The sequence below is a fragment of the Carcharodon carcharias genome, chromosome 21, assembly GCF_017639515.1.
Source record: "Carcharodon carcharias isolate sCarCar2 chromosome 21, sCarCar2.pri, whole genome shotgun sequence".
In the NCBI taxonomy this organism is placed as follows: Eukaryota; Metazoa; Chordata; class Chondrichthyes; order Lamniformes; family Lamnidae; genus Carcharodon; species Carcharodon carcharias.
This window is the reverse complement of record NC_054487.1, coordinates 64,301,620-64,329,178: the sequence shown is the minus strand read 5'-3', so window position 1 is coordinate 64,329,178 and position 27,559 is coordinate 64,301,620. Positions and strand designations below refer to the sequence as shown.

At 46.0% G+C, this 27,559-nt stretch overlaps 1 protein-coding gene across 1 annotated transcript in view; it reads left to right on the top strand.

Annotated features, from left to right (window-relative positions):
* The window catches only part of ppfia2 (PTPRF interacting protein alpha 2), a 647,479-nt gene that overhangs the window by 382,602 nt on the left and 237,318 nt on the right, over positions 1-27,559 (top strand). Inside the window, exons 9-11 of the mRNA XM_041215777.1 lie at positions 8,848-8,952; positions 23,441-23,662; positions 26,853-26,999. Of these exons, the coding sequence (XP_041071711.1) occupies positions 8,848-8,952; positions 23,441-23,662; positions 26,853-26,999 (474 nt within the window). The remainder of the gene's footprint in view (positions 1-8,847; positions 8,953-23,440; positions 23,663-26,852; positions 27,000-27,559) is intronic.

Genomic DNA, 27,559 nt, shown 5'->3' with positions numbered 1-27,559 from the left:
TAAGTTAGCAGTCCTGTCATATCAATGTGACTGCAACTGAAGTGTGTCAGTTGCAGAAGCATGGTCACTTTATACATTTTTCCTTAATGCATGGCCACTTCTCTCGCCCACCCTACCCCCCAACTCTGAATGCTTGTGCGCTATATTCAACAACAGGTCTGCCCAAACCCTGCCCCCCCACCCCCCAGCCACCAGTCACCTCAATGGCAGGGTGCCCTTAACCAACCCGCCACCAGTCACCTCAATGACAGGGGGACTGCTCTTAACGCCTCCCAGCTACAAGTCATCTCAACGGCATGGCTGCCCTTAACCCTGAGTTGCCGACATCCTTGAAGATTGAAGTCCAACAGGCAACCCTGGCGAGCGCTGCACAATGTTACTGTGTACTCACCTCCAAGTTCCCCTCAAAGTGCAGGCCGCCAAGTGCATGTCTTTTATGTGTTGTTGTGAAACACATCAGTGTGCTTTCCCATTGATGTGGATGGACAATCCAACAGGTTGGGGACTGATTCCAGTGGGCTGGCCTGATAATGATATGCTGATGCATTACAATGAGGTTCCTGATGTCCAATGGCTGGAAACACAGCCCGCCAGCGGCAGGCTGAGCAGATGATTGCGAACTGGTTTCCCGCCATCGTAAAACCGATGGAGCCATATTGCCCACTCATGCCACCGATCCTGCCTGGCACCAGCGGGCACAGAAAATTCCATCCAGTCTTGGTCCAAACATCAACACAAAATCTGAGTTCCAGAGATGGGGTGACAGTGACTATCCTTATCAAAGTAGTATTTGACCAAGTGTGATATTAAAGAACCCTAGTCAAATTAAGTCAACAGAGATCAGGTACAAACTCTCCAGTGGGTGGAGCTATATGTGGCACAATGGAAGATGGATATCATTTTTGGAAGCCAATCATCTCAGTGCCATAAAGTCAATGCAAGACTTCCTCAGGACAGTGTCCTGGGCTCAACTATCTTCAGCTGCTTCGTTAATGACTTTCCCTCAATCATAAGATTAGAGTGGCATTGTTTGTTGATGATTGCATCGTTTAGCTCCATTCTGAATTTCTCAGATTATAGAACAGTCCAGATTTAAGCTGATAAATAATAGGTAATATTAGTGCTACACAAATGTCAGACAATGATCAACACCAGCAAGACTCCCCTCAGTCAGGGATTTGCTGTACAGGATGCATTATAACGATTCTGGCTTCTTCAGTAGCATTTCCGTGACTTCCATATCTAAAAAAACAAGGGCAGTAGGCACATGGGAACACTATGACCTTAAAATTCTCCTCCTCCATGTACAACGTGGTACATGCACTTATACAGACATTCCTTCATCATTGCGGGGTCAAAATCGAGGAACCAGCTATATAGAAGCAGCTTCACCACATGGGCAATAGCGGTTCAAGAAGAGGGCCCACCTCCACCTGCCAGGGCAACTGCAGGTCATAAATAAATATTGCCCTTCCCAACAAAGCCCACATGCCAAAAATGAAATAAGAAATAACAGCCCCAGCATTTTGGTAGTTTTGGCTTTTCAAAAGCCCAAAAGGATTTTCTGGTAAAGGTAATTAATCCGAAGAGGAATATATTACCTTAAAAATGACTGACCTCTTATTCCTTGGGGAAATTAAAGAAAGATTTTTTAACCTGCCTTTGCCCTCATTGAAGCCTCTTGCTGTGCCGCAAATGGCGTGGTATCACTGAATTTTCCTTGGCTCTGCTGCAGTGTTGTCTGTTCAGGCTTGGACCACTTAAAGTCGCAGAGTGTTGGAGGACAATGCTGTCAGTGGCAGTAAAGGTGACTGTGGCATTGAATTTCTGCATTTGGGACCCTTCCAGACTGGAACAATCAATATATCTGACATTTCCAAGCTTGTCATCCAATGCTGCATCAGAGAGGTGACAAAGGCTCTTTCTTCCAGGAGAAGGACTCCATTGTGCTCTCTCTCAACAGAAAGAAGCAACAGAAGTAACTTGGCTTTGCCAAGTTAGCGAGTTTCCCTACTGTGCAGAGTGCGATATGCTTGCATTTACGTATCTTTGCATACACCACATCTCAATGCTGACATGTAGCATCATCTCAAAGGTTACCTCTCACTGAATGTGTAGTTGCCTTGGGGCCATGCTCAGGACATCACGCTTGTGCATGCCTACTATGCTGGCAGGAGTCATGTTGCATTCATTCTGTTTGAGTCCGTTGTTCCATCAATCTTTCAGCAACCGTATCAAATGAAAGGATGACTGTTGGATTACAAGGGGTATCTGCTCTATGCCTGGCTCATGACTCACTCCACAACCCAACCACGCATGGCTAATATGTAATCAATACAGATGGCTTTGCAGCAAGTCCTCAAGCAGCACTGAGCCTAGAAGACCCGGCTCCCATCTGCACCACACTAGCACGAGTGGCCACAGTCTGTGCCGGCTAGCTGACAGGCAAAGATCTGCAGTGAGAAACATAATCGATCAGACTGTTGGGGTGCTGAAGCAATGATCTGTTGCCTCAGCTGCTCTGGAGGTGCCCTGCAGTACTTGCCAGAGCGAGTGACTCCAGTTATAGAGGTCTGTGGTATCCACCACAACCTGGCCATCATTGACTGCAAAGCCGTTACGACAAGGGATTCGGCAACCACCTGAGGAGGAACAGGAGGAGGATGATGAAGGGAGGAGGCACCAACACCTCCATGTCCCAGCCACTTTATCCTTGAGCACCTAATTCATAGCAGGTTCTGAGAATACAACTTTATTGTATAATAGTCCCACACCTTATCATCTCTTTGTTACAGAACATCACAGCATCCTCGTGGCCACAATCCTAAGCTAAAGGTCTCAACAAAATAACCATTCCGTACCAACTTTTTTTACCAATATCATCAATATTCATACAAAACTCAACTAATCATCCTTACGTATTGCCTACGTGCCTATCATGAGGGTGCCTTTTCCTGGTTTCATGCTCGCATGCAGTGCTACCCCATGTCTGTTGGAAGGCTGTTGACTTGCAGTGGGACAGGCTGCAGATGGCCTTGCAGGAAGCCCTCAAGCTGTTTTTGGCCAAGAAGACCCTAATTTCAACTGCACCACCGCAGCACAGGTGGCTGCAGTCTGGGCTGGCTGGCTGACAGGCAAAGATTTGATGAAAGGTCATCAATGAGAAATGTTTAACTGTTTCTCTCTCCACAGATGCTGGCAGACCTGCAAGTGTTTCCAGTATTTTTTTGTTTTTTTTCATATTTCCAGCTTCGGCAGTATTTTGTTTTTGTAAGAAAAACAAGGGAACTGGTGTAGTGATAGTGGTAGAAGAACAAATGCTATCACCCTGAGACTGCTTCATGGAACCACTGCCACTTCTTTGGGTTGATACCTCAACAGTCCAAACAATCTGCTGCAGTAGACAACGAGAGTAGATCTCAGGACGCGGGGAGAATAGTAGTTCAAGGAACATTGAATTTTTCGGAGATATCTGTAATCATGGTTGGATTTGAAACATGAAGGATGGAATTTCAGTTGAAATCCATGAAGGAAGGTTCTTGACCTGAAGCGTTAACTTTGTTTCTCTGTCCAAAGATGCTGCTAGACCAGCTGAGTATTTCCAGCATTTTCTGTTTTTATTGCTGAAATATATAGATTTCTGGGCAGCTGTGAGGCAATGTCCCTTTTAGCACTGGTATCTACAACCACAAAGGCAGCAGGCTGAGTCTACATGGTGATAAACTGAGATTTTGTTACCTCAGTCTGAGCTTCCACTACAGTACTCAAATGTTATTTAGGTGGCCTCTGCTTGTGCTGCAATGGAAGGTGAGACACCGGCCATCAGATGCTTGGACTCCAAAATTTGCAAGAACCCTGTGCCAATTTGGAGTCAGACTCTTCATTCTCGTTGAAAGCAACAGCAAGTTTTCTGGTAGCCTTAACAATACTCCAAGCATTTCTGTGTGCGTGCTCATTAGTCTTTTCCTATGTGCCACTCCATCACAATCCTCATCTGAATCTTCTATAGCAGAATTTATGTGCGACCTTGCCCTCCATGGAGCTGTCACACAGAGTATTCGTTCTCCCTGATCTAGCTGATGCCCACTTGTGACAATGACTCGCCACATACAGATCCCACCTCTAAAGTTTGTGGAATGCCAGTACTTGTACTGATGGCTGCCAGTGTGAGATTGAGTGACAGTAATCTTCCATCATTAGTGTCTTGTTCCTTTAGGATGTCAGCCTCCTGCACCACAGCCTGACCAGCCAGTAGCTCTTGGATATCTGAAAGCGTAAAAGTGCTAAGGTAGGGTTGGGGTGAGGGAAGCAGGGGAAGCAAGAAATGTATGGTTGTGCCATCTACAGTTTGTAAATTATAACAGTTGTTGGATGACCGAAGTGCATTGTGAGAAGGAGGTTTCAGTGGGCACATACCATAATCCTTGATGGTTTCTGCCCTGCCTCAGTCATGGCTACACCAATGATTGCCACTACCATCTTCTTCATGGGGTGAAAGCATGCAGCTATGGCTGCCCCATGCCAATTTGTTAAGCTCCGATTGTGGGCCACATTGCCCGGCAAGAGAGAGGAAAGTGTGTTATTGAGTGTGGTGCATTATGTTTGGGTGATGTGCCTCTCACAGTTGAATAGTTGGCAGTGTATGCAAGCTATTAGATAGGAATGTGTAGCTTGCAGTATTGCTAAGTGTGACAATGAAGGTGAGGTTATGAATGTGAAGTATGAGTCATAGTTGATAGAAATTGGTGGTAGGTGAGTGAAGGGAGTGCATTGAATGCAGCAGTGTGTGAAGCTAGTGGTTTATTTGTAAGAAAATGGCCTGTGAAGTTGCATTCACTGACCTTGTGTTAGGTTATTAAATTTCATGAGGTACTGCATCTGGGTCCTAAGGACTAAACTGCTGGTGTTGACCACGACAGCCAGCTGCTCCATTGTCTTTTTAGTATCTGTCTAGAGGGCACCCGGCCATCTGAGGAAAGAAGACCCCTCACCTCCTGTGCACCTCTGCACCAAGGCCTCCAGTGCTGCTTTGGAGAACCTTGGGCCACTCTCTCTGGCCTGTTGCGCTATTCTTCAAGGTTCTTCCAGTTCATTATCTCCTCTTTCACCTTTTCCAGCCCATTTTGCAACCAGGATACACTTCACCTTTAAGAGGTGCAGTCTGGCTTTAAGTAGTACAGACAACCTTTAGGTGGTGCTAGCCTTGCACAAACTTGGGCTCCCTGCTGAGGCATGCAGCCACTTAATAGTGCATTCAACACTGAGCTGCATACCACCATCATTTAAATTAGAAGGAAACTCGAAAGTTGTGTGCTGCTTGCTTTACTTTGAACTGGCACGGCTTAATCGTGCATCGCAATCCCTGCACCCAATTTTTGGGACATTCAAATTTTTAGCCCATATCTCTAAAATTGTTCACTTTTTTTCTACCAACCCACTTTGGAAACCTGCCTCTCATATGGTTCATTTTTATTTGGGCTTTACACCCACAAAATCCTTCTGAAAACAGACAGAAAAAGTGGTGAATCTGATACTCTTCCATGAACAAAATACCTGGGAGCCACAATGCACATTGCATAGCAGATTCAATGCTCTAAAGACTGTTAGTGACAGCAGAATCAATAAGAGACATGTTCTCATCCTTAGTGATGCAGACAAGACTCTCACAACCAAGAGACCCAAAGATCCCTTTAGCACATCTACCTATTGGAAACTATGAATGGGACTCCACAAGGCATAGGAATGGAAAAGGTAATGAATTGCCTGATGGCAATTGTTAAACCGAATGCAGTTTTACTTAACCATGAGCCAATGAAACTTTTCTTATCGGAGTCCAGACGTTAGTCAGAAGACCACAGTTCAAAACTTTAGAAAGCTGACACTAATCTGGCAGGCTTTCTTAGCAATTGGAAGATGTAGGAAGTGGAAAAAAATGTATTGGTTTACTAGTTGGTGCTGTTCTTTGGTTATATTTAAGATCTGTTTTTGGTGCATGGTAAAGGGAATTGTACTGTGAATCTTATCCAAGCAGTATCTGACCTATGATTGTTTGATATTGAAACTCAGTGCAAAAAAGTGAAAAAAATATTGTGGTAAAAATTGGTATGTGTTGTGCATTTTTTACAAAACCTAGTGTAAAGTATACCGATTTAGTAATGAGATGGCCTGTACCTAATGCAAATATTGGTCCTCACTGCTAATTTGGTTGGCCCTATTTTCAGACAATCTGAGCGGCTACTTAAAATTGGAATTTGGTCTTTTGAATATGTTAATTATGGGGCTAATGCTCGTTCAAGGACCCCACTACAAAATTTATCATCAATGAAGGGGTAAGTGCCAGACCTGCCCTACTCAGGATTCCTTAGCAAACTCTGCAACCAACAGCAAAATGTAAGCTTTAAAATAATAAAACCTTCCTATGAAACAAGGAGGAGCAGGAGTTTTCCCATCCAGTTCTGCAGTCCTTGTGATGACTACCCCACCCCATCCTCACACCACACCCCCATTGTTCAATCTAATTTCTCCTCCTAGAACTTACCTGAGGGTCTCTGCCAGCAGGGCAGGGAGTCCTAAATTCTTTTTGTAAGTTAATCTATCTGCTGGGGTGCTACCAGTGCTGGCAGCTCACATCAAATATGTAGATGCATCCCGAGGACCAATTCCTATGTGCCTCTTGGCGTGGGTGTATGTGCCCAAAATCTTTTAAGCTCAAAAGTTCACATTTAATGGGATTTCCTCTCAGCCTGCTAATTGAGTAAGCTATACAGTTTTCTGTAACTTTCACATTCATCGAAAACATGGGCCAGGATTTTATAGCCCCGCTGCAGCATGTCTCCCCCCCGGTGGATGAGACAAGCCATTTAAATGCCCATTCAGTTCAGTGGAACCGGAACATTCCACCAGGTGGGCAAAGCTGTAAAATCCTGGCCATGATTCCTTCAGTTTGCAAAACGATTCTTCATAATAATCATAGAGCCCTGGTGAATGGTTAGGTTGTATTTTCTGCATGGCTGTTTCATCACTGGAGGGGAGTTAGGATGGTACTTCTACTCTTCGCCACAATCCCACCATGGCCCCTTCTCATTTTGTTGGGTTTGGACTTATTTTTATATGCAAAATGGATTTCTGGGAGAACCTGCACTACAATTCCAGCGCTGTTGGGAAGCAATATTTCCAAATTGGTTGCAGTGATGGGAATCCAGTGATGGGCATTCCCGCCCCTTTCCTTTCTTCTGCTGCTCTACTGCCTTACAACTGCTACTGCTGGTATAGTGGAATAAAGCCAGCCTTTTATACATTTGTATTCAACTTTAAATAGTTAATGGCTTCACTTAAATGTCTGCAGGCTATGTGAGGAATCGCCTGTGCCCGCTGGTGCCGGGCTTGCTCGGTGACGTGAGCAGACAATATAGTGAGAAGGCCAAAAATCGGTTTCACGACATCATGCAATCGTCCACTCAGCCCATCAATGTTGGGCTGCATTGCCCACCATTGGGTGTCAGGAACCTCATTGTAATACATCTGCATATCATTATAAGGCTAGCCTGCCAGACTCATGCCCCCAAGCTGGATCGTCCGCCCATGTATGCACGAGTGCACGCCGATGTGTTTCACAACTGCGTATACGTGACATGAACCTGGCGAGCTGCACTTTGCTCGGGACTTCAAGGTTTTTTTGCCTACCTTGCTTCAGGCAGCACTCGCAGTCAGCAGCACCAGGCTTTGCAGGCAACACCATTGCACTTTTAGGGGGGCTCACAGGCAGGTCCCTACCTACCAGACCAGTCATAAGGTGGGGGTGGCTTTGTACAGCTGCAGGGCTAGTGCTTGCTTGGGAAAGTGGAAGAAGTAGCCTCAGGCAAGGGAAGAGGCTGCAGGGTGAGGGCTGTAATGAGGAAGGAGCATATCCCAGGATTTGTGTGGGGCCACAGGTTGATGTGTACGAGTGGCCTCAAGATGTTGAGGACTGAGGAGGCAGCCTCCAGAGCAGATGAAGCCAGATGGAGATGTGAGGGTATGTGTGTGTGAGTGAGTGGTGATGTCCCTTAAGTTGGCAGTGAGTGAGATGCTAGTGAATATGTGATGGGCTTGAGTGAGTTTACAGCGATAAGTTGGTTGCTTACTCTGGCAGCACGAATGAGATCATTCATCCTCTAGCTGCATTGGATGGTCAATCTCTTCTGTGCAGCATTGGCACTGACCACCACTGCCATCACCTACCAAGCCAGTGTGGTAACGTTGCTGCTCCTCCTGCGGCCAGAGTGGGGGTAGAGGACACCACGGCGGGCCTCTATGGTGTCCAACAGGTGTTCGAGGGATGCATCATGAAACCTGGGAGCTGCAGTCTTCTTACCTTTCAGGGCCATGTCGTATTTGCGACAGTTCTGGGCTGGAAGCACTGAGAGGTGTGTGCACTGCATTACTTTAAATGTGGCGCACGGCATGATGAAGCAGCAAGGTGACGGCAAGGTGGCGGGCGAATCAGACCCCGCCCACCATGGAAATGCTGTGTCTCCTGGGAATGCATAATTAATGTGCTGAGTTTGGGACGTTATGGCGTGAGAAGCTGTCATTTGCATTAGTGCAAATCTGGGACGATTCCGCCCTATATATTCTTCTGGAGATTATTCCTTACTTCTATATTCTTTGGAGGTAAAAAAAACTTTTATTATGTAACAAACATATGATACATAATCTGAGATTCATAAATATCTATTTCATTTGATTTGTTACCAGTTTAGTAGAAAATTTTAGTTCACAAAAATCTACTTAAGGTATCTTTAATGACCCAGTACAATATTTGTCAATTTTTTTTTTGTGACAGCAGCTTTGTTTAATTTCTTACAGATAGCAATACAGCAAGAGCAAAAAGCACATGCCCAGAAAAATGAAGAATCAGCAGAATCTGAACTTCCTGAGGGAGAAGAACAAGGTCAGAGAATTCATGGAAAGGTAAGTAATTGAAATGTCTCAACTGAAACTATTATTCTTGTATTGTCAAGTGCGCTAGTGGTTTAGATTATAGACATTTGGTTGCATTAAAATGTCTTAAATTCTAAATGATTTGTTTCCAACTGAAAATTCCTGACTTCTTTATTTTCTTATTAGAAGCTTAACTATATTTGTTTTTATCTGACAGTAATTACTATTCCATCTTGACTTATTTGTATTCTCTATTTACTATAATTCATTACTGACAAAGCTTATCTCAAATATCTGTGAATCCTGCACCTCCACAAGCCTTGCCCTATCGATTGGAAAACTTGAAGAACTTCTTTCGAACTGCCCCACACTGCCAGTATAGTTTGGTAGAAGCGCAGTAGAAACACTGTTTGCTAGTGCTGCACTTCCGGAGAAGTTACAACTATTGAATGAGAACACATCCATGAAAATTAGCTGGCTAAGAATTTTTATTTTTGAACTTAACTGTACAGATCTTTGCAGTGGAGATTTCATGGAGCTGACCTTGCCAGGTGCACAGCTTTGCCAGACAGTTTTTCACTTGGTTCATTAATGATAGCTTCTGCCACAATAGTTTTTGCTATTTTAACCTGAAAATTAAACTAAAATAGAGTTATTGTTTGCACTTTTCTATTAGTATATAAATATGAATGTTGCACTGAAGTAGTTCTTTATTGCCATGGAAGTTACAGTCATACATGAATGGTGCACACTTTTGATGCTGACTTATTAGCCTCAGTTAAAAAGTCCAAAGGGTATTAGGAGCTGGGGCTCTGATATTGAATGGGGCACCAACGTGTCTGTCTGTAGCATTTTAATAAGGTAACACATTGTAATTTTACTTCTGAGTTTAGAATCAATTGCTGTCCCACAAGATGCATCTTAAATCCAGTATTTAAAAAGCCAATCCAAAAGATGGATTTTGGAGAAATTGGTAGTTGGAAGCAAGAAGGGAAGAATTTTGACAATGGATTCATGATGGTCAAAGGTTGTGCCCTACTTCGGTGCCACCTTCCCTGATGTACTGCTGATGGCAGTGAAGAGCTGTAGAGCGATACCTTCCCCCAGGAACAAGAGGAGGAAATCTGCCATTGCTACAAAGAAGGAAGCATTGGAGATCCGAAGCACCTAGATGTCCTGGCTAATGAGGATGGGGAAATGGGGACTCCCCAACCTACCTGATCAAAGAATGAAATATAATGCACTTATGTCATACACTGGTTTCATTCCAGCAACAAGTGAAGTATGATTATCTTCATAATGATAAGTTGCAACTTTCTTACCTTGTCAGTGTTAATTTATATTAGGGCTTTCCCTCATGCACTAGGAGTCCATGGATCTCACAGATGCTGAACTCTTCTGAGTGTGCACCATCACAGGACTTATGCTTACCATGCAGTAGCTCAATTATTCACACTTCAGTGGGATCAGTTAGATAGTTGAGTTTTCACTTGGTGACTCATATTTCATAAGTGAACAAGAGCAGACAATAGTGGCAGGGATGGCTATGGAGAGTCATCATTGGAGGGTTCAACCCTTTCCAAACTTTGCCCAGTTGCATGCCTTACACAAAACTTTTGACATCATTTTTGCATTGAAATGCACTCAAAAGAAATCAGTGATCATTTGACTTCAAATGTTCTAATTTGGAATGAGCTTTGCATGCAGTCAGCAGCGTTTTGCCACCTTTGACATCAAATGTAATCAAATTGCAAAAGGTGCTCGAAGGCATCGAGTGCACCTGAAGCTATCAAATACGCTCGAAGCTATCAAATGTGTTCAAAGATATCAAATGTCGCCAAAGCTATCAAATGTGCTCAAAGGTGGCAAACGTGCTTTGCAAACTGTATTGAAAAATAGAAGGAAATTAATTACTTAAACAATATCTGAGTTTATTCAGTATTTTCATTTAGTCCAAAAAATCTTCCCACAATAAATGCTTGAGAGCACAACCAGAAGCCCATCAGTTCTTAATTCATTTTCATCTCAAGTTCTACACTTCCCACGCACCCCACTCTGCCCACCCCCCCAAGACTGAAGGTGGTCTAAACTCTCTCCCCATCCCCCCTGCCAGTCTCAAAGTCTAAATATTCTCTTTCCACTCCTCCCTCCATTCAGTTGCAAACTCTCCTCCCTCCAGTCTCCAAACTCTCTCTCCTCCCTCCTTCCAGTTTCCAAACGCTCCCCACCCCCTCTCTACAGTCTCCAAACTAACCCGCACCCCCAGCCCTAGTTTCCAGACCTCAGGCCCCACTGCCGCCTCTGAACTCCAGGTCATCGCCAAGCTCCAGATCCCCTCCTGGTCCGTCCCCCCAAAAACTCTCTCCAACACCCTGCCCCATCCTGACCCAACTTCCCCAACTCAAAATTTACCTTGTTTTCACCACCATTGCTACTCCCATGCTGCTGGCAAATGGCAGCATCGCTGGCTTCACCGTCACTTCTGATTCCGGCAGGCCTTGCTACCTGAGGTCTCTGCTTGGGGGGTGCAAGGGGGTAGAAAAAGGGAGGTGGGAGTACAAAGGGGCATGAGAGAGGGGGAAGAAGAGGGGAGTGGGGGGGGGAGAGAGGAAGGAAAGGGGGGAGGGGTTGGAAGGAGAGAGGGGGAGGGAGAGGGGGGAGGAAAGTCGGAGAGAGAATGGAGAGAGGGGAAAGGAGAGGCAGGAGCATGAAAGGGGAAGAGAACTCTTGCAATCTGAGAGGTATTGGGGGGCTTTGGGAGGGTTCAGGGGTGAAAGAAATTTGCTCTGCTGGATGGTGAGGAAGAAAATTACTGAAATACAGTGGTGAGGGAGTTGCAGGGCAGCAAGCCTCTGCTGCACTAGATATAGGTTATGAAGAAAAACATAAAACTAGATTATCAAAAAAATGTTAAAACAGAGTCTACTTTTTCTAAAGATTTAGGGTGTTTGAAGTTATCGAAATTCAGAAACAAGGAAAACAAACTGTATGATCATTTTTGGTGTCTGAATGCTTAAGGTAAGTGATGTTACTAATCACAAATGTTTGAGCGCTGCAGTTTGGGGCAATTGACAACAATGACGTCAATTATGTGATAGCTACATTATTGCTTTTGAGTGCAACTGATGTCAAATGAGTGCAAATGAATGTTGTTAAATGCAAATGATGTTAAATGATGTCAGACTTTTTGGGTAGGCTTGGGTACAAATCCTTTATTCCAGGAGTTTTCAATGAAAAGGATAATCACTGAGGAATACCAAAAAATGTACAATGCGCTGACAGGTCTTCCAAGCATTCTGTATAAGATTGCAGACAGAAAGGAGGACCTCAGTTCAACATGAGTTGATTAATGTAATAGGGCATTGTGATGACATCTTGGACAAATAGAGTGGCCAACTCTGGAAAACTAATTATGACAATCAAATGAGCCCCTGCATGCCTTGTTTACCCGGGTTCAAACTTTGAATGGCACTGTGTCTGGTGCATTAACTAGGATGACAGATGGCTTAGCCTTGGTATTATAAAGCCTCACGAATCTGTACCAAGTTGCAGTCCAGCAGAGTGGTAGGACTGAAATGTGGCTGGCTCATGAAAGGCATAATGCTGAAAGGGACATGGATGTAGGGACTCCACTTGAATTGCTCCCACTTCTCAACCATTGATACCATTTCCTCAGTCAGTGTCCAACATAATGCCTTCTTTCATGATGGAATCTATCCCTGCATAGGGACTGGTGGAGCATGCTTTAGCAGGGGCCTCACGGGCTCTGAAATCAAGAGGTTACTGACAAGAGCATCTCAGCAGTCAGCATAGGGATTTGAACAGCCTACTGTTACTGCTGCTGAAACCACACGTGCAGGGACTAAGAAACACATATGTCTTCTTTTTCAAAAAACACAAGCATTTCAGTTCTTTCTGGAACCTGTCCATAACAATATAAACATGTATATTTCTTTTTTTTCTTTGAGACTTAATTTTGACTTGCTTGATAACTGTGCTAGCTTTATGCAGTGGTAAAAGCTGCTGGCCAATCAGAGGCTGGCAGCTCTATTGAAAGACAGCATCAGTTGGGAGATGGTGGCTGCTGCCAGTAATGCACCCACCCAAGACTTAGGATCTTTGCTGGATCCCAGGCCACAGGTGAGTGATGGCGAGAGAGAGGTCTCGTGGGAGGGAGGTCAGCAACAAGGGCAGGGAGATGGTTTTCAGTGGCACCCACTTCCTGATGCAGGACCCCTCAATGTGCCTTGTAAGTTGGCCCCACCACCCCAGAAGGCTGCAAGCACTCTCGCTTGGATTACCCTATCATGCTCCTTGTGAGCCTCCCTGTCTGCCACTAGGTAAATACCAGTGGCAGAAGGATAAGGGACTTAAGGGGAATTAATTGCCAACTTAAGGGCCTTAGTTGGTGGCAGAGAGTGAAGGCCATCCATGGCTATTCCTGCCATGGACTTAATCAGGGTGAAAGCAGGAGGCAGTGGAGTCCTCACCTGCCAGCCTCCCACCTGATTAAATGCTCCCCACCACCAAACTCACCATGGGGGAGGGCACAAGATTCCACCAAATATCTTGAATTACATCATGGAACACTGACGTGTAATCACTTAATTTATTCTGAAATTCATCGCTCAGTTCTTAACAAAGGTATTAACCTGTTCTTTTAAAGTAGCACTGGAAGTAATTTCACCTGAACATGTTAAGCATTAAATTTTCATATGTTACTATATCGCAGAACAACTTCAAGGCGAATAAATTTTTTTTCCCAATTGTCCCTCGTTCTGCTGGAGGCACTGACTCTTGCTGGAGTACAGCTCCATGGACACCAGCAAATCCCTGGTATCTTATCAAAGGAGTCATTGTTGATGTATGTGTTTTAACAGTGAGCACATGTAAACGATTCCTACATAGAAAACTTCACAGCCAAGCCCATTTCTATCTTTAGACAAAGTCCTATAGGTTTCAGCACAGATCAAGTAGATAATAATCAGAAGTAGGGGCGGAATTTTTCATGCCCGTTGGCATCGGGCGTGATTGGTGGCGTCTGCAGACAATATGACATGATCAGTTTTATGACGGCAGGAAACCAGTTGACAATCGTCCACTCAACCTGCCTATGGCAGACCACATTTCCTGCTATTGGACGTCGGGAACCTCGTTGTAATACATTAGCATATCATTATCAGGCCAGCCTGCTGGAACTGCGCCCCCACACCCCCCAACTGGATCGTCTGTCCACGTCAGCGGGAAAGCATGCCAACATGTTTCACAACAGCATATGAAAGCACAGGGGAACTCAAAGGTGTGTACACAGTAACGTCGTGCAGCCCTTGGCAGGGTCACCTGTTGGACTTCAACCTTCAACGACGTCAAGGGGTCAGGATTAAGGGCAGCCCTGCCATTGAGGTGACTGGTGGCGGTGGCAGGGATGGGGATGGCAAGGGCAGTCCTGTCAATGAATATAGTGCACAAGCATTCAGGGCAGGGGATAGGGTGGGTGAGGGAAATGGTCACGCATGAGGGAAATCTGTATAAAGTGACTATTCCTCTGCAACTGAGACAGTTCAGGTGCAGCCACATTGATATGATAGGGGTCGGGATCCTAGTTTATCTGCCCACTCAGGCAATGCAGAGGTATGAAAGTACCACCAAGTGCTCCAGAGCTTTCCCCCCACCCCGCTCTCTGGCACAGACTGCAAATTCATGAGCATTTTAGTGGACTGCAGAACAGTTGGATGTCTGCACACATTGTACAATCTCTTGCTAAAGCTGGCCATGGAGCAGTCACTGCTGGAGGTGCTCACAGCCCCTTGCAATGTCAACACCCCAGTTTGGACCAATCTCCCTGATGGTTCAAGCTAACAGGGCAGCCATGCAACACACTAATCTCTGGCCATCCAATTGGTGGCCAGCGCTCTCCAGGAAGCGTTAAGGGCCATCACACTTAACCAGGACAGCTTCTTATTACACCCATGCTAACCACATGTCTCTCTCTTTCATCCTGCAGGAGCAGTACATCAGGTCATGGAGCCTGGTGAACTACTTGTATGCCTGATGGCCTACAAAGTGTAATGATGGGGGAGAGACCAACTAAGACTCCTGGCTGCGCAGAGGCAGGAGCAGCAATCTCAGGAAGAAGGGGTGGCTGGGGCTCCCACATACACCATCCAAGGGTCACAATGAGCCATCACAGGCTGGCACCTAGCGACACCCAACGTCTAGAGATGCCGCCTTTCATTCCTGCAGATGACGAGAACCAATGTCACCGAAGACTGCGCATGTCTTGGGAACTGTTCGGTCACATCTGCCAGCTACTTCAGAATTTGCACCATGGGCACATGGAGGGCATCTACTGCCAATGGCCATGAAAGTGACCGCAGCACACAATTTGAACGCCAGTGGCTCCACAGGTGACCTCTGTGGGATCTCATAAGCCTCCACCTCTTTGCAAGGGTGCACAACGTTGTGTATTTCGCCCAGGACCAGAACAGCCAGGATGCAAGAGCAATTGGATTCACCCAGATCTCAGGTTTCCCAAAAGTGCAGGGTGCAATCGAGTGCACTCTTGTGGCACTCAGATCTCCATCACAACACATGGACTACATCAACCACGAGGTGTTCCATTTGGTGAATGTGCAGCTGGTGTATGACCACCAGAAACACATCCTCCAGGTGTGCGCACGGTTTCCAGGGAGTGTTCATGACACCTACATCCTCAGTCGGTCACAGATCCCTAGAGTCTTCCAGGGTTCACAGAAGTTGCAGGGCCACCCACAGAGGCCGTGGCTGATATCACCCATGCAATGGCCTCAGACTGTGGCAGAGCGACGGTATAATGGGGCGCATGGTGCAGCTCGCAATTTGGTGGAGCAGACCATCGGGATGCTGAAGATGAGGTTGCAGAGCCTGGACCGGTCTGGTGGAGCCCTGTAATGCAGTCTGAAAATGGTGCTGCGCCCTTTACAATCTGGAGCTGGCTGAGGAGATGAGCTGGCTGAGGAGAAGATAGAAGAGCTGCATGCCTCCTCCGATGAGGAGGATGCCGACGGGGATGAGGGTGAGGAGGCCTTCGCACTGGCTAGACAAGGCAGGCATGCTCGGGAGGCCCTCCTAGCTGCTAGACTTGTGGAGGATGACGACATGCAGTGAGTTGACCCCATATTACTCACATCGCACCTGTGAACGTTTGACTCGAGTCTGGCTTATGGCAGCGCGAATATCCTCTGTGAGAATGGTCCTGTCATTGGAGACGTAGTGGAGACCCTATAGTCGCTCAATTTCAGGAGGATGATGATGACATGCAGTGAGGAAATTCCATAAATCTTCACATAGCCTCTGAGAATATCTGACTCTTGTCTGGCTGAGGGCAGATCGCTTGCGCTCTGTGATCAGGATCATATCATAGAGGCACAGCCATGAAACTTTAGAAGCACCTGATCCTTTGTCCACGTTGAGCACCTGAGTCTTCAGGAGTCAGAGCACAGTGTCAGTGGTCACAGACGCTGAAGAGGTGGGGGCCAGATTTTCTTTAAAGGTGCTGAGAGCACACCGAGAGACGGAGAGAACTCTCTGGTGCCTATCCAGTACATTCTGGCAGCAATGACAAGCACCGCGTGTAATGTTTCCATGGAGTGTGAGGCTGGACCATCATTTCAGTCTGAAGGCTGCACAGAGCACAGGGAAGAGGCCCTGGATTGAGACACCTGCCTTTATCTTGTGCGGAAAGGTTTCACATCTGAGTGACAAGAGCACTGTTCATCAGAACAAGGAGCCATAGGCAGGGAGACATTCTTGGGAGTTTATTGACAATCATGAGCAGTATGTACAAGTGATTAACACCAGTGCCCAGGCTGTGCAACTAATTCTCCTTAGCTTTCCTAACTCTGCCACTATGTCTTGGTGCTCCCTGGACATCCACGGCGGAGGTGGAGGCAGCCTGCTGACTGTGACGCCTTTTCTGTGATGACTTTGGCAGGTGTCCTCTGGAGGGCTGAGACTTGGAGGGCCCCGGCCTGCTTTCGGGGTCCTGCTGTATGGTAGTGGCATCCTCCTTGGCCTGTGGAGCTGGAGCTGCTGAGGTCCACAGGAAGAGGGGAGTTAGATCAACTGGAAACACTCGGACTCACCTGGATGGATGGGCCTGGAGTGTGCACCTGCTGATCCTCCTCCCTTTGGGTGCCCAGGGGTCCCAGGCTGACTCCTTAAAGAGCAGAGGTAGCAGGAGTCAGATTGAGCTGCCCAGCATCCCTTGCATGTACAGACTGTTAGAGGCCAACTATGGCATCAACGGAGTTAAGTCCGCGCAGCAGTGCAGGAGCGAATTCCTGGACCAAGATCTCCATGGTGGCCACCATCCTACCTTGATGCATCAGCATGCTGGCGCTGTCTCCTCAGACTGAAGGTGAACAATCTCCTCTATTGTGCCTTGCAATCTAAGGAGTGCAGCAGACATCTCTTCTTGATGTTCCCGAGCCTGCCTTTGCAGTTCCAGCAACTCTGACATCACCGAGTGCAGAGGCTTGTCATCTGAAACCTGGGAAGCCCCTGCCTTCACCTGCTGTGGATCAGATGGTGCAAATGTGCTCACCAGATTTTGATCCCAGGGCTGCTCTAAAACGAGGTCACACCGAGGTATGTGTCTCTGCGCTGGTGGAGGGTGTGGCTGAGCACTGTGATAGGACTTCAGGGAAAGTGTCTCCATACTCCCCTTCAGAGGTTCCTTTAGAGCTTGATTGGAGGCCCTGGGTCATGGACTCTGTCGGCTGTTTGGCAGATGTGTCAGTGAAAGCAAGGAGAGATAATTAGTACATGGCAGTGGCCTGTGAAGCAGGACACATCACTCACAGCATGGTTGTCTGATGGATGTTGCACTGCTGGACCCTCACTTGGTAGAGCAGCGCCGACCTCACTGTCAGCACAGGACCGGTCCAGATCGTGGCCAGGCAGCTGGATGGCTGTTTCTTCAAAGTCCATGAGGACCTTGATTTTGGGTATTCCGCCACCGGTCTGCGACTTCTCCTCTTGTTGTGTGTCAGCTTGTCCTGCATGAGTAGAGATAGAGAAAACATAAGCAGGACACCTGCCAGGCCAGTTGATAAGCCGTACCCTTTTTCAAAGCTGCGCATGCCCCCAGTTTCATTTTATCCTTCGGCTCATCCGACGCCTCAACAAGAAACTTTTTCTCTTTCTCTCAAGTGCTAAGGAACGCAAGCTCCAACAACTCATCGACACCAACACCCATCTAGGACCCTCCAGCCCTGCCTGTCCCTCCGTCCCCACCCTTTCTTCCAATCCCAACCCCAGCCGTGTATTCACTATACCCCCTGACCTTCCCCTCTCCGATGCTGAATGTTCAGTGCTCAGCAAAGGACTTAGTTTCATACCCTTACGCCCTCACCTCAATGAATTTCGGGCTCGGCATGATACTGAACTCTTCTTCCGCCGTCTTCATCTCCGGGCTCACTTCTTTGGGCAGGAGTCCTCTCCCAGTTCAACGGATCCTTTTACCCATCTCCAATATTCTCCCTCCACCTGGACCCCTCCCTCTGGATTCTTACCTTCTCTCGATCTTTTCATTGAGAACTGTCGGCGCGACATTAGTCGTCTCAATTTCTCTGCTCCTCTCACCCATTCTAACCTGTCTCTCTCTGAACTTACTGCACTCCATTCTCTCAGGTCCAACCCTGACATTGTCATCAAACCCGCTGACAAGGGTGGTGCTGTTGTTGTCTGGCGCACTGGCCTCTACCTCGCGGAGGCTGAGCATCATTTCGCAGACACTTCCTCCTACCTTTCCCTGGCCTATGACCCCACCACTGAACATCAAGCCATTGTTTCCAGGACTGTCACTGACCTCATCTACTCTGGGGATCTCCCTCCCACAGCTTCCAACCTGATAGTCGCCCAACCTCGGACGGCCCGCTTCTATCTCCTACCCAAAATCCACAAACAGAACTGCCCCGGTAGACCGATCGTCTCAGCTTGCTCCTGCCCCACAGAACTCATTTCTTGTTATCTTGACTCCCCTTGTCCAGTCCCTTCCCACCTACATCCGTGATTCCTCTGACACCTTACGTCCCATCAACAATTTCCAGTTCCCTGGCCCCAACCGCTTCCTCTTCACCATGGACGTCCAATCCCTCTACACCTCCATCCCCCACCAGGATGGTCTGAGGGCCCTTAGCTTCTTCCTCAAACAGAGGCCCGAACAATCCCCATCCACCACTACTCTCCTCCGTCTGGCTGAACTTGTTCTCATGCTGAACAATTTCTCCTTCAACTCCTCTCACTTCCTCCAAATAAAAGGTGTGGCTATGGGTACCCGCATGGGCCCCAGCTATGCCTGTCTCTTTATGGGGTATGTGGAACATTCCTTGTTGCAGTCCTACTCCGGCCCCCTTCCACAACTCTTTCTCCGGTACATCGATGATTACTTCGGTGCCGCTTCATGCTCTCGTCGGGACTTGGAAAAATTTTTAATTTTGCTTCCAATCTCCACCCCTCCATCATTTTCACGTGGTCCATCTCTGACACTTCCCTTCCCTTCCTTGACCTCTGTCTCAATCTCTGGTGATAGACTGTCCACCAATATCCATTACAAACCCACCGACTCCCACAGCTATCTCGACTACAGCTCCTCACACCCCACTTCCTGTAAGGACTCCATCCCATTCTCTCAGTTCCTTTGCCTCCGTCGCATCTGTTCCGATGATGCTACATTCAAAAACAGTTCCTCTGACATGTCCTCCTTCTTCCTTAACCGAGGTTGTCCACCCACGGTCGTTGACAGGGCCCTCAACCGTGTCCGGCCCATCTCCCGCGCATCCGCCCTCACGCCTTCTCCTCCCTCCCAGAAACATGATAGGGTCCCCCTTGTCCTCACTTATCACCCCACCAGCCTCCGCATTCAAAGGATCATCCTCCGCCATTTCCGCCAACTCCAGCATGATGCCACCACCAAACACATCTTTCCTTCACCTCCCTTATCGGCATTCCGTAGGGATCGCTCCCTCCGGGACACCCTGGTCCACTCCTCCATCACCCCCTACTCCTCAACCCCCTCCTATGGCACCACCCCATGCCCACGCAAAAGATGCAACACCTGCCCCTTCACTTCCTCTCTCCTCACCGTCCAAGGACCCAAACACTCCTTTCAAGTGAAGCAGCATTTCACTTGCATTTCCCCCAACTTAGTCTACTGCATTCGTTGCTCCCAATGTGGTCTCCTCTACATTGGAGAGACCAAACGTAAACTGGGCGACCGCTTTGCAGAACACCTGCGGTCTGTCCGCAAGAATGACCCAAACCTCCCTGTCGCTTGCCATTTTAACACACCACCCTGCTCTCTTGCCCACATGTCTGTCCTTGGCTTGCTGCATTGTTCCAGTGAAGCCCAACGTAAACTGGAGGAACAACACCTCATCTTCCGACTAGGGACCTTACAGCCTTCCGGACTGAATATTGAATTCAACAACTTTAGGTCGTGAGCTCCCTCCCCCATCCCCACCCCCTTTCTGTTTCCCCCTTCCTTTTTTTTCCAATAAATTATAAAGATTTTCCTTTTCCCACCTATTTCCATTATGTAAAAAAAACCCCCACTAAAGCTATACCTTGAGTGCCCTACCATCCATTCTTAATTAGCACATTCGTTTAGATAATATCACCAACTTTAACTTTAACACCTATGTGTTCTATTGTACTATTGTCGTTGACATCTTTTGATGATCTGCTTCTATCACTGCTTGTTTGTCCCTACAACCACACCCCCACCTCTCTCTCTCTCTATCTCTCCGCCCCCCACACACACACCTTAAACCAGCTTATATTTCACCCCTTTCTTGGACTCACTCAAGTTCTGTCGAAGGGTCATGAGGACTCGAAACGTCAACTCTTTTCTTCTCCGCCGATGCTGCCAGACCTGCTGAGTTTTTCCAGGTAATTCTGTTTTTGTTTTAGTTGATAAGTAACCCTGGCCTGTAAGGGTGGTGAGTGATCCCATGGACAGGATGCGGACAATGCAAGTGAGTGAATGGTGATGTCCCTTGAACTGGCAGTGAGTGAGGGCCCTGCGAATGTGATGGGTTTATGAGTGTGAGTTGAGAGTGATGAGAAGATGACTTACCCTGGCAGAATGGAGGAGATCATGCATCCTCTTGCGGCACTGCATGGCTGTCCTCTTTTGAAGGGCATTAGCGCTGACCACCTCTGCCACCGTCTCCCAAGCTGGCTTAGTGCTGTTGCTGCCCATCCTGTGGCCAGCGGGGTAGAGGACATCCTGGTGGGCCCCCATGGCGTCCAAAAGGTGTTCAAGGGACGTGTCACTGACCTTGGGGGCTGCAGTCTTTTTCAGTTTCAGGGCCATGCCTTCCGAGCAGCAATGATGGTCTGGAAGCACTGAGATGTCTGCTTGCCCTCTGGACTTTCAGTATGGTGCCCGGCGTGATGCTTCAGCAGGCAGGTGAATGAGAGCCCATCAGCCATGGAAAAGGCATGTTTCCCGGGAGTGCATAAATAATGCGGCAGGTTTGGGACAATACGGCATCACAGTCTGCAGGTAAAACATCATTTTACCCACCCGCCACCTTAACTACTGCAAGTCTGGGACGATTTCGTCCAGGGACTTTGTATGATTTTTTTTTCTCTTATTAAGAAACACTCTGAACAACAGCATTATCATTGTAAGAACAGCAAATTCTGCAGTGACTAGTGATCATATCTGGGACTTTACTAGCCTTTTGTGGACAAGTTCTACTTGAGTACTGCATTTCGTTAAGAAACTATCAGAAAAAAAACCTCTGTTACAAGTGTTAGCTGCTCATCCATTCAACTGACAGCTGCTGTTATCATGTCAAAAGATCAGAAGATCTTTCAGAGAGAATTCAAAGTTAAATTCATGAATATCATTATCTTTTTAAGAGACTATGGCCAGGTCATTCCTTGGAGTTTCTCCTGCTCTGCCAGCATTGCTTTGTTGGAAGCCCAGAGGAAATCCCATTTCATATGTAAATAGGGTTCTCATCATCCTTCTGTCAAAGTAATGGCAGCAGATGGGGAGTATAGCTCCTAGGGATTTCCAAGCCTATTACTGGCAAAAGTCAATGCTCTCCCCTTGAACCTGGATATATTCAGATCTTTTAAATAATCCTAAAATAACCCCTTTCTGCTTACTTTGGCTTTTGAATTTAATTTTCAGTCTCTTGATAGTACTGAAGTTGAATATTGCTGAAAAGAGAGACATATTGCTGAAGCTTTCTGTCTTGCACTCACCAGGACAAACACAAGAATGCCAAATTTCAAACAACCACCACAATTTATTCTACAGGAGAAAAGAATGCTGATTGGTTGGCAAGTCGACTCAATTCACTTTTTATTTATTCTTCCTGCTCAGTTTGTCTCTAATTAATAGAAGCCTAATTTTTTTATTCATTCAAGGGAAGTGGGCGTCGCTGGCTGGACCAGCATTTATTTCCCATCCCTAATTGCCCTTGAGAAGGTGGTGGTGAGCTGCCTTCTTGAACTGCTGCAGTTCATATGGTGTAGGTACATCCACAGTGCTATTAGAGAGGTTTTAACTCAGTGACAGTGAAAGAACAGCGATATATTTCCAAGTCTGGATAGAGAGAGGCTTGGAGGGGAACTTCCAGGTGGGGGTGTTCCCACCTATATCCCCCTTAACATTGCGACATAACTTGCGGCTAGCATCAGAAAGAGATGTTCCGCAGGAATTAGAAGAAACAAATACATACTTATTTACCCCCGAAAATTATGCTGACACTTTCGATTGCCAGAGCTACTTGGGGTTTGCATTGAAAGACTCCTCACAGACCCCAGCAAAGTGCATCTCCGGCGGATTGAAGGAGGCCATACCCCCCCTTTACCGCACAAGCTGCTGTAAAGCGGGTAAGTTAAAGGGCCCAGTGAAATTGACAGGCCAGGGAGAAGGTAAGTGTCCAGGATAAGTGGATAGGATTTGGGGCGTGTGGAGGGATCAGAGGGTGGGGTTGCGGAGGTCAAGTGTTGTTGGTGAGATCAGGGGTTGGGGGGGTCGGAGATTGAGGGGAGTTGGGGGGGTTCTTGGGTGTCAGAGGTCACAGTGGGGTCAGAGGTCAGGGGTGGGGAGTCAGGGGTCGGATGTTTCATGATGGTTTCGGGTGGGGGTAGTCGGAGGTTGCAATAGTTACCCTGAAGTTAGAAGAAGTTTTAATTCTTCTAAGTTTTTCTGGGTAACTATTGATGTAAGCCTGGCAGAACCATCCAAAGTTTGAGATTCAAAACTCATTTTCGGATAGTTCTCAGCACGGGGCAATTGTCCAAAGGAAGTTTGTACTTCTGGGCAATTGCCATGCAAACCCTTACCTGGGAACTTCCAAGAGGGATTCCCCAGCGCATCTTTGGGGTACCCTCCAAATCCGACTCTGGGCAGCTCAGAAGTTATGGCCAACATGTTTTAATAATTTCAGTGTGGATTTTTATCAGCATTCACTGTTTGAACTCAAGACAATCAATTGCTTTTCCTTTACAGCCTCTTTCTAATGGTTCTATCGACCCTAATGATAAAATTATTCAAGTTATGGAACTACAGGAATTACTGGAAAAACAGAATTATGAGATGACCCAAGTAAAGGAACGGCTAACAACCTTGTCTGGTCAGTTAGCTGAAGTGGAACAGGATCTAGAAACAGCCAGAAAGGACCTGATTAAGTCAGAAGAAATGAGTACTAAATACCAGAGGGATATCAGAGAGGTAGGAAAATAAAAAGCACTTTCTGTTAAAGAGAAATCAAATGTTTTGACATGTCATCTTTAGTTCTTTTGCTAATCTTTTGCTAAATCGGTGCCCTCTGGTTCTCGACTCCGCCGCCAAAGGGAAATTTCTCTTTACCTACTCTGTCTAGACCTCTCATGATATTAAACACCTCTTTCAAATCTCATCTCAACCTTCTCTTCTCTAAGGAGAACAACCACGGTTCTTTAATCTATTCTTGTAAGTGAAGTCCCTCATCTCTGGAAACATTCCCACAAATCTTTTCTGCACCATTTCTAAAGTCTTCATATCCTTCCTAAAATGCAGTGCCTAAAATTGGACACTGTATTCCAGTTGAGGTTGAAATAATTTTTTATAAAAATTTATCATAACTTCCTTGCTTTTGTACTCTATGTCTCGCTATATAAAGCCCAGGATTCCATATATTTTTTTAATTACTTTCTCAACCTACCCTGCCACCTTCAATGATCCTCCCAGGTTCCTACACTCCCTTTAGAATTGTATCCTTTAGTTTACACTCCCTCTCTTCATTCTTGCTACTGAAATGATTCACTTCATATTTCTCTGCATTAGATTTCATCTGCCATGTGTCAGCCATTCCATCTACCTGTGTATCCTCTCGAAGTCTATCAATATCCTTCTCACAGTTCACAATACTTCCAGGTTTGGTGCCATCTGCAAATATTGAAATTGTACCCTGTACCCCAAGTCTAAGACATTAATCTACATTGTGAAAAGCAGTACTGACCCCTGGGGAACACCACCCTCAGTCCAAAAAGCAACCAATCTCTGTTTCCTGGCACTCAGCCAACTTCATGTGCATGCTGCCAGTGTTCCTTTTATTCCATGGGCCTCAACTTTGCTGACCAGCCTATTATGTGGCACTTTATCAAAAATACCATATCAACTGCATTATCTCATTAATCGTCTCTGCTCCCTCATCAAAAAACTCCATCAAGTTAGTTAAACATGATTAGTCTTTACCAAATCCTTGCTGGCTTTCCTTACTTAATCCACACTTAACCAAGTGATGTAATTTTGTCCTGGATTATCATTTCTAAAAGCTTTTCAAATTCTGATGTTAAACTAGCTGGACTGTAGCTGTTCAATTTCTTCTTACTCCCTTTTTTTTATAATTTGTTCCTGGGATGTGGGTGCCACTGGCTAGGCCAGTATTTATTGCCCATCCCTAAGTGCCCTTGATTAGGGGGTAGTTAAGAGTCAACCACATTGCTGTGGGTCTGGAGTCACATATAGGTCAAGCCAGGTAAGGACTGTAGATTTCCCTCCCTAAAAGACATTGGCCAGGATTTTCCGGTGGTCGGGTGGGCTCGGTGGGCGAGCCCGGGAGCAGTGGGGAAGCCAACCGCCACCCACGATTGTGCTCTGACCGCAATTTCAAGCTGGTTAGCCAATTAACAGCCAGCCAGCATGAAATGCGTGTTGCAGTGCTCAGCGCTGCCAGCGGGAGGAGCATGAGCGCTGAAGTTCGCGCATGCATGCGGTGTGTGCAATAAAAGCTCCCTGAAGTGCAGAGCTGCCTCAGGGAGCTGAAGGTTTTTAAAATTAAAGATTAAAAACTTAAGCAATGTTAAAAACATGGCCCTGTCACATGAGCAGGGACATGTTATGAATGAAATTTAAAAATTTAAATTTAATTTTTATTTGCTGTTGGAAACCTTATCCCGCCCATGATTGAGGTGTCCTAAAAAATCCAAAAACAGGTCGGCCTTTTCTCTTTCGCCAAGTGTAAGGTTGGACAGGCAGTGAAAAATTTAATTTAATTATTACTTTAATGGCCTTAATAGGCCTGTTAATTGCCAGCGGGCGCGCTGCCATCTCCTGTGTGCGCCCGCCAACCAAAATATCGATGACATCGGGACACTCGCCCAACGTCATGGCGTGTCATTTTATGCCCACCCCCACCCGATGAGCGCAATATTCTGCTCATTGAGTAAGGGTGTAACATATGCAATTCTCCAGTCCTCTGTGGCACCATTCCTCATAACTAAGGAGGATTGGAAGATTATGGCCAATACCTTTGCATTCTTACAATTACAACCTTACTTTCCTTAGCATGCTCAGTTGCTTCCCATCCCGTCCTGGCGACTTGTTGATTTTAAGTGCAGCCAACCTTTCTACTATCTCCTCTTTATCAATTTTTAGCCCATCCAGTATCGCAATTACCTCCCCCTTCACTATGACTTTGGCAAAGTATTCTTCCTTGGAAAAGACAGATGCAAAGTACTCATTTAGTTCCTCAGCATGCCCTCTGCTTCCATGCATAGATCCCCTTTTTGGTCCCTAATCATCCCACTGCTCCGTTTACTAACTTTTACGATTCATGTGGCTGAAGAAGACTTTTGGATTCCAGCTACGTTAGTTGCCAGTCTCATTTTATATTCTTTCTTTGCCTCTCTTATTTCCTTTTTCACCTCTGAACTTTCTATCGTAGCCTGATGCTCACTTGTGTTATCAACCTGACATCTATCATCCGGCCCCCTTTTTCTGCTTCAACTTACTGGACATAATTTAATTGGCTCAACAGGGGTCTCGCACATGTGTTGGAGAAATGGTCGGGGAACCCCTGTCAATTCCATGGGGAAGGGCTGACAGTATTAAGTGCTCTTCAGGGTCATTAAATTCCTTTCATCATCCAGGGAGCTCTGGCTTTGATTGCCCTCCTTCTCCCTGTCGACTGTATCACTACTACACCCAGACCATGTCTTTAAAGGCAGCCCATTGTTCCATTGCACTTTTGCCTGCCAATCTTTCACTGCAACTTACCCGGCACAGATCCATTCTTGACCCACTGAAATTAGCCCTCCTCCGATTAAGTATTTTTGTTCTAGATGACTCCATGTCTTCTTCCACAGCTAATCTAAACCTTATGATACTATGATCAGTGTTCCCTAAATGATCCTCTACTGACACTTGATCCACTTGACCCACCTAATTTCCCAGAGCCAGATCTACTACTACCTCCTTCCTCGTTGGGTTGAAACGTACTGATCAAGAAAATTCTTCTGAATTCACTTCAGAAATTTTTCTCCTTCTCTGTCCTGTACATGATTGCTATCCAAGTATACATTAAAACAATTATATTTTATTTGGAACAAAATATCTAAAATTAAAGCAAAGTAAAATTAGCTTTATTGATTTTCCACAGGTAATTGCTCAGAAAGAAGACATGGAAGAAAGGATAACTACATTGGAGAAGCGGTACCTTAATGTGCAGAGAGAATCAACCTCATTACATGACATAAATGACAAACTTGAAAATGAGTTGGCAAATAAGGATGCATTCTTACGCCAGGTTCAGTAAATTTGTCAATAAAATGTTAATCTATGAATGAGATGTCACTTACAGCATGACTTTTAAAAGAAATGTTCAAAGTTGTAGAGCAACATACCGGCAAAGATCAATCTATTTCATTGCCACTGCTGAAAATTCTTTATCACCAATAGTTGTATGAAATATAATATTTTCAGATGCTAATTCAGTGAAACAAAGATCTCAGTCTTTACGTTCCAAGCCATATTCCATAACTTTACTTAATAACAAACTTCCCATTCTCATACAAGCTGTCAGCAATGCTCACCCTTTTCAGTATAATTGACCAGACCGCTGTGTCTAAGGTAGGCATATTAAGGTACATTAATGATGTGGATGTTAAAATTTTGAAAAGGAATGGAAAACAGAGAGAAAATATTGTTCTTGATAGATGCAATGACATAATAAGGAATAGAAGTGAAATTCTCCAGAAGGTTTTTTAGGATTAGAAGTTAGGACCTCGAGGGTAGTTAACGCAGGATTATTCCCAGCACCGCACAGTAATCAGCATAAAAATAAGGGAGCTAAATGTGTGGCTAGAA